Genomic DNA, 18269 nt, shown 5'->3' with positions numbered 1-18269 from the left:
TCTACTTGGATATTCCATTGTTGCTCAGACTCGACAGGACACTGTATTCTTTTAATCACTGCTTGGCCCATTTCTATCTAGCCTCTTCTAGGCTAACTCTTGCACCTGGACTAGCCCATCTCTAATAATCTGCTGTAGCCCACAAGGTAGCTTACCAGGGAGATTCTAGCCTACGTCCATCCTGGGTGGGAGCTTCATCGCGTGTGCCTCAGAGAGCAGAGCTATCCCCGCTGTCGAGTCTGAGCTCACTTCCTCTTCCTCCCAGCATTCTGTTCTGTTTACTCCTCCCACCTATGTTTTAACCTACAAGGGCCAGCCAAGCAGTTTCTTTATTTTTTTAACCAATGACCTTCCTCCATCAAATATCGAGTCTGATTTTCTTCACTGTCTATCACATTTCTTTTGAAGGTAATTTCTGAAAAGAAATTCCAAAAATTGTGTAAAGGCATCATTAGAAACGTAGACTTTGGGAAGTGGATAAAACTCATTTAAATAGATAAGATTGAGTCATTTCTTCAAAAACATTTCAGCAGTTTATTCATTCACATAATTCTAAATGCACTTCTATTAGTCTTTTCAGGGTATAAATATATGACATCTTTTAGAAAACTTTTAACTTGTTACTTTTAATTTCTATATATTATCTTAAATATGCATTACAGCAATAGTGATACCACTTATATTCTAATATTGACATATACTCTAATCTTACTTTTTAATAAAACTGCTATTGTAAGAAACTCATCACACAACTAAATTAAAGTATCCATTCAGATAGTACCTTGCTCGGTCCCATATTCTGTACATTATAGTGAACTTAGAGTTTATACAGTTGGAATGACTGGGTGATAAACAGTTCTTTACAGAGTAGTTCTTTAGAGGTGGAGAGAGGAGAACAGTGGTTTTCAGCTCAGGAAACTATTACTTGCACCTTAAGAACCTGCTTAGCCTATTCTGAGAATGTTTGAGAAAAAAATAGCAGTGTGTGAGCTCATGAAAACTAAGTAGGGGAAAGTATCAGAACATGGAAAGAGTCCAGAGATGGCTCAGACTGGGCTGGGAAACGCACAAGTGGGGACTGAAGGAAAGGAAAGTTGCTATAGGGAAAGGATTGAAGCTGGAGTGGAGTGGAAGCTGTGATGATGGGAGACTGGTGAGCAAAATCAAAGTATGGTCACGGGGAAAGCAAATCTGAGCAGCTGCCTGGGAATCTTAGGAAATAATGGAAACTGACCTGACAAGAACCATCAGAAGAATACAGGTTAAGATGATGGAAGTATTGATAGGCACCAACAGGTGTATTTGCTTGGTAGACATGCCAAATCTCCAGGAGCTGTAGAAGAAAGGAACTGCAGGCTGGCCTGCAGTAAACAACACGGGGCTTGAAGGCAGGGCCAGCACAGCCCATTAGGGTTGTTGGCTCATCTCAGCTAGTCTGCATGAACAGGAAGTCTAGCAAGACTGAGGATGTGGGGCAGGGGACTATTTCAGAAGTCAGGCCTAGTGTGTGAGAGTCGGTGGTAAATGACAAAACCAAAAAACAGCAGACAGATTCAAAGCTACACAAAGTGCAGCTTATTGGGAACTCATGGAAAGGAGCAAGTCTTGGGCAGCAGGGAGAGAGAATTGTACCTCAGGCAGGAAAAAGGGGTTTACATGTAAGCTGTGCAAAGGTGAGCTGTGACCAACTAAAATATACTTGACCTTTCTCCAAAACAATTAGCTTGTCAAGCGTTAGTTAGGAAACAGCTCAGACCCAGGTGGCCATCAATAAAAGTATGGCTTGATTTACCCTTCTGAAATTTGGGAACTCCTTAAGGTTCCCTGACAGGCAAGATGTTAGTAACAACTAAGACTTCTGTAGCCATCTTGAGCTGGGTCCATCCAAGGGAGAATTAAGGAGACCATGAAAATCATAGGAAGGCATGCAGTGTGAAGAAAGAAAACTGGCAAGACCAGAGAAGAGGAAGAAGAGCCTGGGAACAAACTGTGCCAAGTGTGGAGGCTTCAAACGCTTACTACCAAAACACACAACTGAAAGGGCAAAGCATTCTGGCTGCGGGTCTGTGTATTTGTCTCCATCTGCTAGATGATGAAGCTTCACCGATGATAACTGAGCAAGGCCTGGATCAATGAGTGTACCAGAATGTCATTGGGAATCCTTTTATTGCTACATTCCTTTAGTAGAACAGTAGTATATGGTTTTCTCCTAGGTACTTGGCCTATCTAATCCAGGTTCTTGGCCATCCAAGCAGTGTGGAGTATGGGTTCCATCTCATGAAGTGGACCTTAATTCAAATCAAATATTGGTTGGTTACTTTCACAAGCTAGTATTGCACCAGTGTTTCTTGTGTAGGCAGAGCAACATTGTAGGTTGAAGAATTTGCAACTGTGTTGATATGTACCTTTCTCCTTTGCTAGCATGCAGAGTACCTTCTGCTACCATGGACATTAGTCAATAGGGGTGGTGAAGGCTCTAGGCAGGCACTCTTGATTTCTCCATGTTTAGTGGATTGTGCGGGTGTTGTCTTTAGCAGTAGGTCCTTACCGTCAGTTTGTTGGAGCTACCAATGGCCTGGGTTGTTTGGGTGTTCCCGTGGGACCCCTTTGGCCAAGAACTTGATTAGATATATCCTATTTCCAGTATTGGCAGCTTCCTTTGGTAGCAAGAGATGGCCAGTTGGGTCTCTGTCTTCCCCCATTATTTGGCAATTTCATTTAGAACTCCTTCATATATGTATATATTTTAAGAAGCTTCTACTGTATTATATGTTACATCTCAAATATCTTAGTTTTATCTGGCCCTCTCTGTATTCCCTCCCTTGTCCCACCCTCTTTCCTTTCCCTCCTTGTTTTAATCCTCCTGTTCCAGGGCCTCTCTTCATCCATCCCTAATGATCTATTCTATCTCCCCTTCCTAGGGCAATCCATCCTTACGCCCTAGTCCCTCACACACTACTCTGTGACTGTAGGGGTTGTCGCTTGCTTATGAATGACTTAAAAGTTAACACCCACATATAAACAAATACATATTTGTCTTTCTGGATCTGAGTAGCTTTATTTAGAATAATTTTTCTAATTTCACCCATCTACCTGAGAATTTAATGATTTCATTTTTTAATGACTGAATGTCGTTCCATTGTGTAAATGTTGCTTATTTTCTTTATCTGTTCATTTATACACAGACATCTAGGTTGTTTCCAATTTCTGTCTATTGTAAATAGAGCAGCAGTGAGTATACATGGTTAAACAAGTGTCTCTGTGGTAGGATGGGTTGTATAATGGTTCTTGAGGTAGATTGGTTCCCCATCATTCTGAGGAACTGCCACACTGCACTGATTTCTGCAGTGGCTGTACAAGTGTGCAGTCCCACCAGCAATGGAAGAGTGTGTCCCTTTACTTCACACCCTTGCCAGCATGAGCTGTCATTTGTTTTATTGATCTTACCCATTCCGATGGGTATAAGATGGAATCTCAAAGTAGTTTTGGTTCATATTTCCCTAATGGCTAAGGATGTTGAACATTTAAGTGCTTCTTAGTCATTTGAGTTTCTTCTTTTGAGAACTCTCATTTTAAATATATACCCCCTTTTTAACTGGGTTATTTTCTTGTTGTCTAGTTTTTAACTTCTGTATATATTTTAGATATTAACCCTCTACTGGATGTATAGTTGAAAAAGTTCTTTTCCAATTCTATAGCCTGCTGCTTTGTCCTACTGACAGTATCCTTTGACATACAGAAGCTTTTCAGTTTTCATAAGGTTTCATTTATTAATTGTTTTTAGTACCTGTGCTACTGATGTTCTGATCAGAAAGTGTTTTCCTGTGGCGATGTGTCTAAAATTGTTCCTCCACTTTCTCTTCTATCAGATTTAGTGAATCTGGCCTTATTTTGAGGTATTTGATCCTTTTGGAGTTTAGTGTTGTTCAGGACAATAAGTTTGGATGTATTTGCATTCTGCATGGCAACCGTCCAGTTTGACCAACAACATCATCAGATGCCATCTCTTTTCCAGTGGTTATTTCTGGCTTCTTTATCAAAAATTAGGTGTCCATAGGTAGATTTATTTCTGGGTGGTTTAACTTTGATTGCCTCTTATTTTGCTCTAGAATAACTGTTGTCCAGTTCAGTCAGTCATGTCTTCATTGCCAGCTGTTTGCCCATCCCATTGTTTCCAGTTCCCATGGCACTGTCTGCAGTAGAGTCTTCCTCCTCTAAAAGGTCCCCCTGCAGCCATCCACCCTTCCCTCCAGGACTCTCGCTGACTCGGGTGTTTCAGTTCTGGCCCTCTTTACCACCCCTTTGCCCTGTGTCACTCTCCTTGAGCCTGTGAGTTTCATTTTCCTCCTGTGGGATCTGGAGAAACTGCAGCAGGTGGCACCTCCCCACTGACTTTTTACCCCTCCCTGGCTATCAGGTGTCTTCATCATTTCATACCACTTTCTCCACGGCAGACTCATTAGAAATGTCAATAGCAGATTTTTTTAAAAGCTTAATATTGATACTGTGAAGAACTTTCCCCTATCAAACCAAATGGTTAAGAAATAGAATGAAAGAATTCACTCAGTAATTTTTTTTTTAAATTTAAAATTCTTTAAAATTTCACTTGTTTTTACTTTGCATGCTTCTACTGTTTCCTTCTTGGATAGGATCCAAGCTAATGTTTCTGTGTCTCCCTCCTCATATTATATTATGATCTATAGTAAATTAACAACCGTGTACATAGGCATGCACATGCGATATGATCCCTCAGTGTTAGCACATGGTCTTCATATATATGAACTTGAGGGTTTGTTGATGTGTTTATCATATGCTCAGAGGCTAATGTAGCAGTTAGAGAGCCCCCACAGGTGCACAGTTTACAGTGTCTGCTGCAACCCATAAAGAGACAACTTCTGCTTTCTCTGAGAATGGAAAATTCCCCAAGCTGCACAGGGGCTCCTGCCAGATGTGGGGGGAGCTGCAGCTACAGATGAAGATCCCATATCTGCTTAGAGATTGCCCCAAATGCTCTGCAACAGCTTAATGTCTCCTGCATGTCCTGACACAGAACTCATTAGAAAGGACTCCAGTCGGGTAGGAATGGAGCCCCATAGAGTGTTTCCCTACTTGAAAGCCCGGTTCCAAAACAGGTCTCAGTGCTCTGCTCAACTAAGAAAAATTTCACCATATCAGCAAAGGGACCAGTCAGGTTAAAGGTTCATGATGTTGTGGTTGAGCTTGAAGACTGTAAAACTACAAATAGCCTCTTCTCATCTTCAAGAAAGGATATTCTAAGAAAGACAGAAGCTTGCTGAGCTACACAGGCCTGTCATGTCAGTAGCTGGGAGGTAGACGCAGGAAGACCAGCTTCATCTACATGAGTTTGAAGCTAGCCTTGACTGCATGAAACAAAGATGTGAAGAAAAATAAACGGTTGCATGTTATTTATATGAATTCAAAATAGTGAAGTACTGTGGAAAACAGTATGGACGAACCTCAGAAATGTGAAATGGGATTATTATAGGACTAACAGTCCCATTCATGGGTGTTGACAAAGAAAATGAAGTAAGTGTGTCGAAGGGTAATTATTGCAGCATTGATCACAATGGCCAGGGAAAGGAATCAGCCTAAGTGTCCACTGACAGACAAGCGAATGCATAGATGCTGTAGTGCCCGGAGAGATGGCCCACTGCGAGCCTGACATCCTGAATTTTATCCCTACAATGAAGCCACATGAAAAGTCAAATGTGGTAACATGCATTGATGATGGAAGCACCTCAATAGTGAGATGGGAGGCAGAGGGAGGAGAATCAGCCAGAACCCTGGAGTGTTCTGCTTACTAAGAAATGAGAGAACACTGCTCAAAACAAAGGTTGAAGACAAAATAAAAACAACTCCCCAAAACTGTCCTCTGATGTCCATTATTGCATTGTACTGGCACATACCATATACACATCATACACACACACAAAAGAAAAGAAATGTGTTGTTCATCACAATGGAGTACTATTTAGCTATAAAAAGAAAGAAATCCTGCCATTTGTGTCAACATTGATGAACCTCAAGGAATTATGTTAAGTAAATAAGACACAACAGGAAGAGAAATCATGGCATCATTTATATGTGGAATCTAAAGATATTGAACTCATAGAAGCAAAAAACCAGAATGGTCCTGGGGTAAGAGCTGGTTCAGGGATACAAGATTTCCATTAGGTAAACAAATATATGTTGGTTTATCATGGAACATGATGGTGCCTGTTAATAGCAGTGTGTTGTGTTGTGAAAATCGCTAAGAGTGTATTTTTGTTATCAGCGCAAATAAGCAAATATATTAGGTAATGCATATGCTAAAATTACCTGACTGCATCATGTGTTACCTTTCCACAGCTTTGTATGGCAAAATACTTGAGACACACAACCTAAACTTCATCTTCACTTACAGTTTCAGAACATGGTTAGCTGACTGGTACTTTGGGGCTGTAGTGAAACAGAAACTCCTGGCAGTGAGGGTGTGGTGGGTCAGTGCTGCACGCTTCAGTTAGAAGGAAAGAGAGTGGAAGCGGTCCCTTCAAAGTCCTCCAGCTGAGCTCTCGTGTATACAGCCTGTAGTCCTAGCTACAATCCCACTGCCACCCAGGCGTTCAAGACCAGCCTGAGCCTGAGCCGGCATAGCGAGACTTCATTTCCCTTCCTCCCCATACCTGAGGCAGCAGCACTGCACTGGCATTTCGGGGCCATTTAACCCGCGGTCTGTAGGTGATCCTCAGCACCATGGGGAGATGATCCAAAGCACAGCAAGCCACAGACCAGTGCACAGTGCACCAGCATATCATCCACCTACAGTGAAGGTGTTTACAGCCAACAGACAAGTCGCTTTTAAGCTTTAAAACCTTTTTTAAGGCTTTTAAGACCTTTAGGCTGTGCAAACTGCTTTAAACAGTTTCCTTTTTTATTATTTAAATAGAAGTAGGGGGCTAGAGAGGTGTCTCAGGGGATGTCTTCAGGGGACTTGAGTTTAGTCGCAAGCACCTTGCCCTACAGCTCACAGCTGTAACTCTAACTCCAGGGGATCCGGTATCCTCTTCTGGCTTCCAGGGTCAGCTCCACTCACATGCTCCTCCCCTCCCCCACCTGCTGTGTGTCAAGGGAGGGGGAGGATTTTAATTAACTGTATTAAAGTATTATTCTGGACAGGTTAAAAATTTGTTTTTAATTAAATTTTTCACATAACCTAAGTTGGGTATTTAGCCTCTAAGTATATAAAAGAGATTAGATGAGGCTGATTTTCTTTTTCCAAACATTGGGGTGAAATAGGGATGTGGTTTAGGTGTGACTTGAAGACAACCAGAAGTTCCTTCATGGGTCTTTGCAGTTTTCTCCACAGTTGTGTTTGTGGGGGGGCTTGACGATTAGTTACTGGCCTTGATAAAGATCATCAGACTTTATTTGGATGTTGATTATAATCATAATGTAAAAATATTCTGTAAAGTTACCTCATAGATGATGTGTGTACCACTTAAATTTTATTTCTACTATTTAAAACACTAGATTTGACAGTCAGTGTTTTGCCATTGTTTTAATCTGAAACAAACTGGGGCTTCATTATCTTAAGGTGTGGATGAAAATAATTTTGTCTTGTAAATGAAAATGTTCTTTTCCAACGTCTGTGTTTGAAGTGAATAGATTTATCACCCCATAGAAGCAAAGATTATCCTCCATTTTAAAGAGCAAGGTCACCAACTGTAGTAATATGTCTTCATTGCTTGTTCTTTTAGGACTTGTTAACCAGACACAAAGTGTTGGTAGCGGACTTCTTAGAGCAAAATTATGACACTGTAAGTAAAGTCATTTTTAAGACTTATTTCTTTCTATCTCTTGTTTGTTATTCATGGCTGGCTGTTTAGATGGAACCTGCATATAGGTAGGAAATGCAGAAGGCTTGGGGCCTGAGCTGGCAGTCTCAGAGGCCTGAGAGCTAAAGGCCGTGTCCTTTGAAGCCAGAAATTTGCAGTTCTAGAGGCTTATGGCTCTGGGTTCAGATTGCCCATTGGAAGGAAGCGTGTTCAGCATAGATATCTGTTCTTGTGTGTTTTGGATGGGTGTTCCCCTCATTGGTTGCTGTCACCCCACTCGGAGTCCTAGCCCCATATGGTGGCTGTGGTAGAAAATGTTTCTGCAGCGGGTGGGTGTCACAAGGAAATGGAGCTGGACCAGAAGGAAAGGCTGAGAGGGACAGTGGGAAAGAACCAGGAGGACTCTGGCTCCACTGTATTTATAGTTTAGATTCACAGTGAACATAATTTGCCTGGTGAATAATTTAATCTATAAAATATCAAGTGTTGGTCTTCTTTTTGTTGCTGTGACAGAATATAAGAAGAATAACTTAGTTTATTTTGGAATATGGTTTCAGACCATGGTCACTTGGCTCTGTTACTGACTCTGTGGGTCAGAGCTTCACAGTGGAAAGCATGTGGCAATGGAGAGATGCTCACCCTATGGCAGCCAGGACAAAATGCACCCTTCAAAAGCATGCCCCTGGGGTTGGAGGAGAGGGCTCAGCAGGTTTAACATGAGGACTGGAGTTTGGGTCCCCAGAACCCACTTAAAAACTCAGATGGGCAGAGCAGAACCCCAGCAATCTTAGTGCATAGGAGACAGAAACAGATGAACAGACAGACGATCCTTGGAACAAGCAGACTAGCCACTAGCTGAACTGGTGAACTCTTGGTTCAATAAAATACCATGTCTCAGTATATACTGTAGAGTAATCAAAGAAGACAGCCATCAATGTAAACATGTATACATTTATACTGTATACAGAGAGAGAGAAAGAGAGAGAGACAGCGATCATGACCCTTAGAAGCGTATCTCTCCTCTCCTAAAAATCCATTTAACTATGACTTTATCAAGGAATTAGTCTATTGAAGAAACTAACACTCTTACTATTAATCATTCTTAATAGCACCACAAGCTGGGGGCCAGATTTTCAGTACATGGGTTTTTAGGGAGAACCTCTGTAGCTGAGCGATAATATTTTCCCTGCGTTCAAGAGAACAAAATGGCTTATGAAAGAGAATAGTGCCGTGACTTTAATCTGAGCTACATACTTGTACTTCTCAATTCTAAATCAAAAGTTTTGATGGGTGTGCACATAAGCCTGTGACTCAGCCCCCTGAGGCTGTCCTATCCCTCTTTATCCCTTGGGTTTTTGCTCTGTCTGTTTGCTCCTCCAGCTCTAATGTTCTCTGAATGATGTGCCCACAAATGGAGGGAAGTGGATAACAAGCTTCCCCAGCTGCTTGCTCTGTGCTCCAAAGGCTCTAGCCCATGACCAGTGACTGCAATGAGATGCAGGAAGATCCATGTCCCGGGGTCATGGCTTCTTGTGAGAATGGCGAAAGTTCACACAGGCCAAAAGGAGTGACATGGTCATTACATAGCCCAAGCCTCAGCTGGTGACTCCTGTTGACATTATGAATTCGACAGTCCTAAGCAAGCCCTTAGTTTACTCTTTTCCCAAAGTGTGAACCTGCAGCCTCCACATGACAGAAACATTTCTTTAAAATGTGTTATTTTGAAGCTTTTAATAGATTTAGAGGATTCAAAATTATTCCATCTTTCAACTGAATTTCTGTTTTTATTTTTATTTTATTTTTTTTTTGAATTTCTGGTTTGTAGAACTAATGGTCAGCATGAATCCCATATGCCTTCAGTTTCCTGTCCTGGTCCTGTGTCCAGATGAGGAGTGAGCTGCTGAGCCCTCTGTGTGCAGCGGTGATGGGGCTGGGTCTGAGGACCTCTGGAGGAGTGAGCACACTCCTGCTATAGAGGACACACTGCTGCTCTTACAGACTTCCTTTCTTCTTCTTAGGTCTTTGAAGAGTATGAGAAACTGCTGCAGTCGGAGAATTACGTGACTAAGAGACAATCTTTAAAGGTAATAGCAAATTTCCTTAAGTCCTTGTAAGCTGACATCTTGCTAACAAACAGTGTCTACTCTGCAGAAGTAAATACAGAAAATTCAGGGTCCTTCAGTTTGAGAAGTAATTCAGCGGTTATGCTTTTATGCTCTGATTGAGCTTTGCCGCAAAATAATGGAAGTGTCCTACTTCAGATACTTTGGAAACAGCAACATGAATGATAAGTTTATGCTGAAGTCAGATGTGGAATATTTCACTATGGAAGATGACCAAACCTAAGCTGACTTAAGCAGAACCACATGGTTCTCTTCTGAGAATATTTTAGAGATGAAGAGAAAGAAACTGGTCACAGTGACTGGGATGGGGTGACTATCAGGACAACCCAGTAAAGCCCCTAGAAATCACGCCAGTGTACCTTACAACAGAAACTTCAGAATGAACCAATCCAGTGCCTCTCCTGCATCTCTGTGCAGGACACTCCAAGAAGTGGCAATTCCAAAGTATAGCACACAAAACACAAATGTTTAAATTCCTCTCAATGCTTTTTGGAGATGGTAAACCTAATGTTCTTGCTCTTAGCTATGGTACAGACTTATAGCGTTGAACTGTCATGGGCTTCTATGTTGGGAGAAGCATCTCTCCCCCAGGGTTGTAACTGTTTTCCTGAAATGCATTTGCCAACCGCATTTCCTTGTCAGAACCCTTTTTATCAGCTAGTAATCCTGAATCAGCCGTGCAGGTTGTATACCTTCTAGCCCCTGCACAGCTCACTTGGGATGTCAGGATGGTGGTGACCACGGGGCAGACAGTGCGTATATTCTCAATATTCGATGCAATTTTAAAGTAAGGTAATGAACTAAGTCTGTTTTGTAAGACTTCTACGTTCCTTCTCCTGTGGCTTGCATAGTGACGCTGTGTCCCCTCTATTCACGCTTTCACTGTCCCAGCTTCTGACTTAGTTGACGTCAGTTTCCAGCCAATCACTCAGCACTTGTTATTGAGGTCCCCTTGCGTAGAAGCCAATGAAAGGTGATCCATTTAGAGAAACTTCATCTTGTTCCAGAGCTCCTCATATTGAGGCCAAGGAACTGACCTTAGGCAGAGCGGTGACCTCAAAACTGTGTTGTACTATGTCCAGAGATGTGCTGAAGCCCCCTGCTTAACTGCCACTACTGAAAGTTCTGAGCCAGGAATCTTTGTTTTTAGTTGTGTATCTCCTGATGTACCCATCAGAGCTCCACTGGATAGCTCCAAACCATGACCACATCAATGGCCCTGGTTAAACAGAAACACCCGAATGTGGAAAAGAACTGTGGGGATGAATGGGGCTTAACAGGAGGGAGATGAGAGTCGGGGCTAAAAGTAACAGAAATGCATCACACACAGAGTTGTCACGGAGAAAACTAGCAAGAAAATTAAGATGTACCCTACGGTCACAGCTTTAGACCTATATAAGGGACAGAAGGACAGCCAGAGACAGTATAGGAGAGGTGCTGGAGGGAGCGGCACTGGAATAGTAAAGAAAGTGAGAGTGCCCTAAGACCAGCACGAGAGGTGACTTAGAGCAGTGGTTCTCAGCCTGTGATCACAGCCCCTGTGGGGTTCACATGTCAGCCACCTACACTGTGATTCATAACAGTAGCAAATAAACAGTTATGAAATATCAGGAAAAATAATTTTATAGTTGGGCGTCACCATAACATGAAGAACTGTATTAAAGAGTCACAGCATTAAGAAGGTTGAACCACTGCCTTTGATATTTCCCAAGTCCCTCTTTGTTTGTTTGTTTGTTTGTTTGTTTGTTGAGACAGGGTTTCACTGTGTAACTCTGTCTGTCCTGGAACTTGCTTTGTAGACCAGGCTGGCCTCGATTTTACAGAAATCCACCTGCCTCTGCCTCCCGAATGCTGGGATTAAAGGCATGCGCCACCATTGCTCAGCCTCAAGTCCCTGTTTACAATGTGAGGCTGACAGATACTAAGCCAAAGTAGAGTTTGTATGACACTAAGTGATTGAACCAAATTAAAAGAGGAAAGATGAGGGTCTTCAGACTTTATCCTCGGTCTTAAAATGTTATCCTCAAACCATTTTCAGCAATGACCAGAAACCAGACCAAACTTTTCCTGTCTCTGAGACCTCAGGCCCAGTCAGAAAGCTCTCCCTCTGGCCTGGCTTGCCCTTTCTTTCTAGCAGATTGTCTCCCCACCCACCTCTCCATTTCTTTTCTCTAGCTGGCTTTGCCCCATCTTGTCCTCTTTTCCTGTCCATATTTTAATAGATTAGAACAGAGCCTTACTTGTAAGAACATACTGGCTTTTTAATTTATTTGTTTATTTTTATAGTACGGGGGATGGAACCCAAGGGCCTGGGTCAACAAGCACCACTGAGCTACATCCCTGCTCAGATGTAGAAACTATAAGTATTTGTTCAATGAATCAAACTAAGTTGTTCAAGTAAATATTGCTAGTCATTAACCCTAGAATTCACCTTTCTCAGTCAGTCTCTGGAAGGGTCCATCAATGTTCTGTTGGTAAAGCTGGGATTGGTGGACTTATGAAACTGGTTCCAACAGTGCACATCTGCACCCAAGAGTAGAACCTACCCATCCAGCACCTGAGTGATGATGTGGGATCCCCATTAATGATGTAGTTAGCATTAATGAATAAAGAAAACTGTCTTGGCCTGATAGGGTAGAACAGAGGTAGGGGGGAAAACTAAACTGAATGCTGGGAGAAGGAAGGCGGAATCAAGAGAGAAATCATGTAGCCCCACCGCAGCAAGCCACCACCATGTGGCAATACACAGATTAATAAAAATAGGTTAAATTCATATATAAGAGTTAGCCAATAAGAAGCTAGAGCTAATGGGCCAAGCAGTGATTTAATTAATACAGTTTCTATGTGACTATTTCGGGGCTAAGCAGCCAGGAACCAACTAGTGGCCTCCTTCCAACAGAGTGATGGACAGTAGAGTGGGCAAGAAGTTCTCTGTTCTTGTTGCCTCAGTGCCCTTCCCCTGCTCAGACGTCCACTTCAGGCCTGTAGCAGACATTTGTACCTAGTTCAGAAACACCTGTAACTTTCCCTTTCCTACTGATTTACAAATGCTCCTGTGTACCCAAGAATATTGTTTGCTGTTCTTCATTAATCTCCTGAGACCTGCTTTTCTTGTCCGAATTCCTTTCTAGACCAGGTATCTCAAATTTGGCAGACACACATGGTAAAGTAGAGCATTGCTTAGATGGGAGGAGCAGACCAAAGTGTGTGTCAAAATGCAGAGCTATGAAAGGGCAAGTTGGCTTCAGATGCTGGCTTAGAAGCAGGGATGCTGCTGAAAATAGTGCTGCGGCTGCCACCCTTGCAAGGAAGCTGAAGGGTGGTGGACTGAAGTGGTCCACATGTCAGCGTCAAGCTTACTCAGCAATGCTGGCTCCCTTCTCAGAGAAAAGCGCTACTCTGGGGAGCTCTGCTGATGCCAGCGTGATTTTTCCTTTGCGGAATTAGATGTATGGTCTCAGTAGCTGCTGTCCCAGTAACCACATTTACAAATACGGACCCTGTAAGGTTGTGTCTGTGATGTCTCCAGCTGTAGGAAATGAGAAGTGAGATAGTCGCAGGGGCAAACAGCTTCATCATATAAACAGGCTGAAGTGCTAAGTCACTTTCTGGTTCCAGAGCGTTGGCTACCTGCTGCCTTTTGTCAATCATGTTCTAAAGTTTCCTAGACTTTCTTGGTCTTGGGATGCTTAGACTCCTGGGCCAGGAAAAGGTAATTAAGAGAGAGATTCCTTTCCCTCGTACGCTGGAGCTTATTTCTGACCTTCAGAAGCCTGGCTTTAATTACTAGCAAGAAAGATTGTGATTAAAAAGAAGCTTGGTGGAATTTTTTGGCACTTTGGTCAATTTCATTAAAACAGCACATTTTAGAAGAGAACCTCTTAATTACACTAGCCTCGTGATTAAGTAAAATGCGGATGTGTTCCATTTCCTTAGAACAATGCGGCTTTGTGATGTGCTGTGCTGCACGGCAGTGTGTCACCATTGTCCTTGTCACTGCTAATTAAAGTAGATTGACAGCTAATGGCCAAAAGACTTTAAAAAACTAAACATATTGTTCACATGTTAATTAACACAAAGCTTGGATAAGCATGGCCCCCCAAAATAGAAGAATAGAGAAATATGTATTGCCTACAGCACTAAGGAGAACACGGGAGTCATTCCAAAGTAATGCCCTAATTACTAATTCCAAAGTAATGTTGAATTAGAGATATAAGCTATGCATATCCATGAATATCCATGTAGGAAATCATTTTAGGGGTGGGTGTACTACTGAGCATGCTCAATTAAAAAATGCATTCCTGAACATGCTTATTTTAAGGAAAGCTAGTACTAGCAGTTTTGGAACACATTGAGCTCAAGGTCATGGATATTTTGTGTGTCTGTGAGAGAGAGTATAGGATTCTGGAGACAGGGCCGTGAGCGTGTTGTGCGTGCTCCTCCACCTAGCTAGACTCCCACCCTTTGTTTTTCAAGACAGGGTTTCCTCACGGAGCTTAGGCTGGCCTTGAACTTGTTTCCTGTGTCCACAGCTGGGATTTTTAAGTGCACCACACACCTGGCTAAAGCTTGTATGAGCAGAAAATAAGATTGGAATGATTTAATCCAATTGAAGTCATAATGGATCCTCAACAAATCCTTACTGAAGAATCGGTGTAAATTTTTATGTAAAAAATTTTTATAGTATACTTATTGTATGTAGTATGGGGGCTTCATAAAGACTCATTTACATACTAGTATATTATACATTTTGAACATACTCATTTCTCTTCACTTCCTGTAGTCCCCTCATTTTCCCAGTCTTGACTTTAATCTCCAGGGCACATGTGCATGCAGGTGATTTTTGTTTTTCTGATCTGTTTAGCTTAGTGTGGAGCTCTCCAGTTGTTAACAACTTACTTCTAGCAAAGAACTTACTTCATTCTTCTTTATGACTAAATGAAACTCCACCGTAGGGGGATTTTGTAGTTCAGTTGGTAGAGTCCTTGCCTAATATGCACAAAATTCTGGATTCAGTCACCAAAAGTACATAGTCCAAATGTTATGACACATCCCTGTGATCCTAGCACTAGGGAGGTAGATTAGAATTTCAAGGTCATCCTAACTACACAGTGTGTTCTAAGCCAGCCTGGGCTATGTGAAACATTTCTCAAAAAGAATCAATTGTATATGTATATCATATTTTCTTCATTATGTACCAAATAGAAGAATACACTCTGTATAGAATCACCAAAGATCCCAGGTAGCCAAAGCTAAAGAATAGCCCGAGTAAAAGGAAGGAAGCCAGAGGAATCATCGTACCAGAGTCCAAGTTAATCTGAAGAGCTGTCATAATGACAACATACACGTGGATTCATAGAATGGGAGAGCAGAGAAAGAAACAGAACCACACAGTTAGAGATAAAAATGAAATAAAGCCACACGGTTAGAGCTTCCTTTTGCTACTTGTGTTATGTTTGTGTTGCATTGTTTTATTGTGTGTTTGCCAGGTAGAAAGGTTCCAGCTTTAGTGCTGGAAAGCAGTTGCTGGCTTGACAGTCAGGGCTGCTTTATCTTGAAGGCTGAAGAGCCCTTTGCCCTAAATTAGTTCAGGAAGGCGACACTCCTGTCTCCCTCTCCAGGGGCGCTTGGAATGAGAACTTCTCATATAGATTCAGGATACATGTTTGTTTATTTTTTGGCCTTGGGTCAGGTTTTATAATAAAAGTCAGTGGTTAAAAACATATATTGCACCAGGCTGTGGTGACACACCCCTAACACACTACCTCAGCAGAGGCAGACAGATCCAGCACCCTTCTCTGATCTCACTAAGCACCAATCATATATATGCTACATATGCATACAATCAGGCAAAACACTTACACATAAAATAAAACACATCTGATTTAAAAAAAATTAAGACAAGGATAAAATAAGACTTCCTTAACATGAAAACCTTTCAGCAAACCAGAAAGTGCATTCATGCATCAGTTTTGTTACTTGTGTTCTGCCTGAATGTTCTTAGAGCAGTACGAGGCTGGGAAGCAAGGTGACGGACGCAGATGTGGATCAGGCTATCTCTTAGTATGCTGAGCAGTGAGTGACTGAAAAACTGCTTCAAGAATTAACAATAAATAATAATCATTTCGTAGCCAAGCCATAGGAAAGCTTAACGAAATAGCAACAATATCATTTTCAGGCCTGACTGGTGATGGAGGAGGGTCATCTGTCTATGTGTTACTTTTATTGGTTAATAAAGAAACTGCCTTGGACCTTTGATAGGACAGAAAATTAGGCAGGCGTAGTAAACAGAACAGAATACTGGGAAGAAGGGAAGTGAGGCAGATGCGATGAAGCTCCGTCCCAAGATGGACGTAGGCTAGAGTCTTTCCCTGTAAGCCACCACTTCTTGGTGGTGCACAAATTATTAGAAATGGGTTAATCAAGATGTGAGAATTAGCCAATAAGAGGCTATAACTGATGGGCCAGACAGTGTTTAAATGAATACAATTTGTGTGTTGCTATTTCAGGTGTTAAGCTAGCCATGTGGGAGCCAGGCTGTGGCCTGCTGGCCTCGTCACTACAGACTGGTTGATTGTTGTTTCTTTATCTCTTGGTTTGTTTGTTTGTTTGTTTGTTTGTTTGTTTGAGATAGGGTCCCACTATGCTCACTGGTCTGCAGCTTGTGGACTCAAGTGCTCTTCCTGTCTCCACCTCCCAAGTAGCTGGGGCTGCAGCAGGCGCTACTGTGCCTGGCACACACCCGTCATTTACGGTGCCTCACAACTTTTCACACCAGCCTTGGGTTTTGATTCCGTCCTGGTGAGCTATATGTGAAGAGTCAAATAATGGCTTTGGCTTTGTGTCTTGCAGCTGCTAGGCGAGCTAATCCTGGACCGCCACAATTTTGCCATTATGACCAAGTACATCAGCAAGCCAGAGAACCTGAAACTGATGATGAACCTACTTCGAGACAAAAGTCCTAACATCCAGTTTGAAGCCTTCCATGTCTTTAAGGTAAAGAGAGCTGATACCTGACTGAGTTTTTCTTCAGCTGTGAAATGGCAAAGTATCTGCTTTTTCCTTTACTTTACTTGGGAGAAAATTAGATAATTCTTTTGTTTTGCAAACTTAGATTATATTCTTCCACTAATCTAATTGCAGAAAACCATTGCTTCGGTTCTAGCCACAACTGGGCAAATTTAAATTTGCCTCTGGTCTTTACATGTAACTTTAGAGAAGTTTGACATCTGCAACAAGCTGATCTAACTTTAGAGGGTCTCCCACCCAGTATCGTGCAGTAAGATAAGCAGTTGTTTTCAAATTAAAATCCACTGAAAAGTAAATGATGTTTGACCTACCTGGTAAAGGCCTCTTTAGCATTCCCTAGAAGCCAAGAGGATGGGAAACGCAGTGAGGCCAAGCTTTGTGGCTCTGCCACCATACTTAGCAGCTCAGTGCTTCCTTCCCTCATAGGGCCGGAGAGATGGCTCATAGGTTAAGAGCACTGGCTGCTCTTCCAGAGGACTGAAGTTCAGATTCCAGTACCCATTTGTAGTTGCTCACTGCCATCTGTAATTCCTGCTCCAGGGGATTTCATACTCTGGTCTCTGAAGGCACCTGCAGTCATATGCACATGCCCGTATGCAGACACACATACCTACACATAATTAAAAAGAAAGACTTCTTTTCCCGCACAGGTTACAAGTGTGATCCGAGATTAGCTAGCGTGGAAGACCCAAGTGCTGCCTTCTGCTTTGCCAGTCTCTTCTCTGAGCCCAAGGGGACGTCCTGAGACCGCACCCAGCTCCTAGGGTTCATTTGTTACTTCTTTAGAAATGGGGGTCTTTTTGTTAACATTGAGTAATAAAACTATCTCCTGGAAATTTTAGATAATAGACTTAAATATATACAGATAGAAGGTAAAAGTTAGTTTGTAATCCCGTACTCCTAACTACTATGGACATATTTCCTTCGGCTGTATTGGCATTATCCCACTAATGTATCCTAGTTCGTCACATCATACTGTGCCATGTGTAATGTCAGAACAGTAGGCATCCTCCTTAGTCATTGGGCATTTTATTCTAGGATAAATGGCTCTGAGTGATTTCTTACTACTGCAGTTCACACTCTGTATCTGGCCAGCTTTTGCCAGTTTCAGGTTGTTTTCTGGAAGTTGATGTGTAGAGTAGACATAAAAAGCTCAGTGAGCTTCAGGAATTTTTGGTCTTAAAGGTGTATATTCAGAGACAGAGTTCTTTGTCTTTTAGTGGAGAGCATAGCAGTTTATAAGGCTATGGTTGTCTTTTAGTGGAGAGCATAGCAGTTTATA

The 18269-nt window shown here is 42.1% G+C and overlaps 1 protein-coding gene across 4 annotated transcripts in view; it reads left to right on the top strand.

The window, feature by feature from the left end:
• The window catches only part of Cab39l (calcium binding protein 39 like), a 115969-nt gene that overhangs the window by 79594 nt on the left and 18106 nt on the right, over positions 1 to 18269 (top strand). For all 4 annotated transcript variants that reach the window (XM_026783239.1, XM_013349237.2, XM_005355413.3 and 1 more), the window contains 3 exons: positions 7758 to 7817; positions 9854 to 9919; positions 16811 to 16954. In XM_026783239.1, the coding sequence (XP_026639040.1) occupies positions 7758 to 7817; positions 9854 to 9919; positions 16811 to 16954 (270 nt within the window). The remainder of the gene's footprint in view (positions 1 to 7757; positions 7818 to 9853; positions 9920 to 16810; positions 16955 to 18269) is intronic.

The sequence above is a fragment of the Microtus ochrogaster genome, chromosome 17 (genome assembly GCF_000317375.1).
Source record: "Microtus ochrogaster isolate Prairie Vole_2 chromosome 17, MicOch1.0, whole genome shotgun sequence".
Taxonomy (NCBI): domain Eukaryota; kingdom Metazoa; phylum Chordata; class Mammalia; order Rodentia; family Cricetidae; genus Microtus; species Microtus ochrogaster.
Note: the sequence above shows the minus strand (reverse complement) of the source record. Positions and strands in the feature narration are given on the sequence as shown.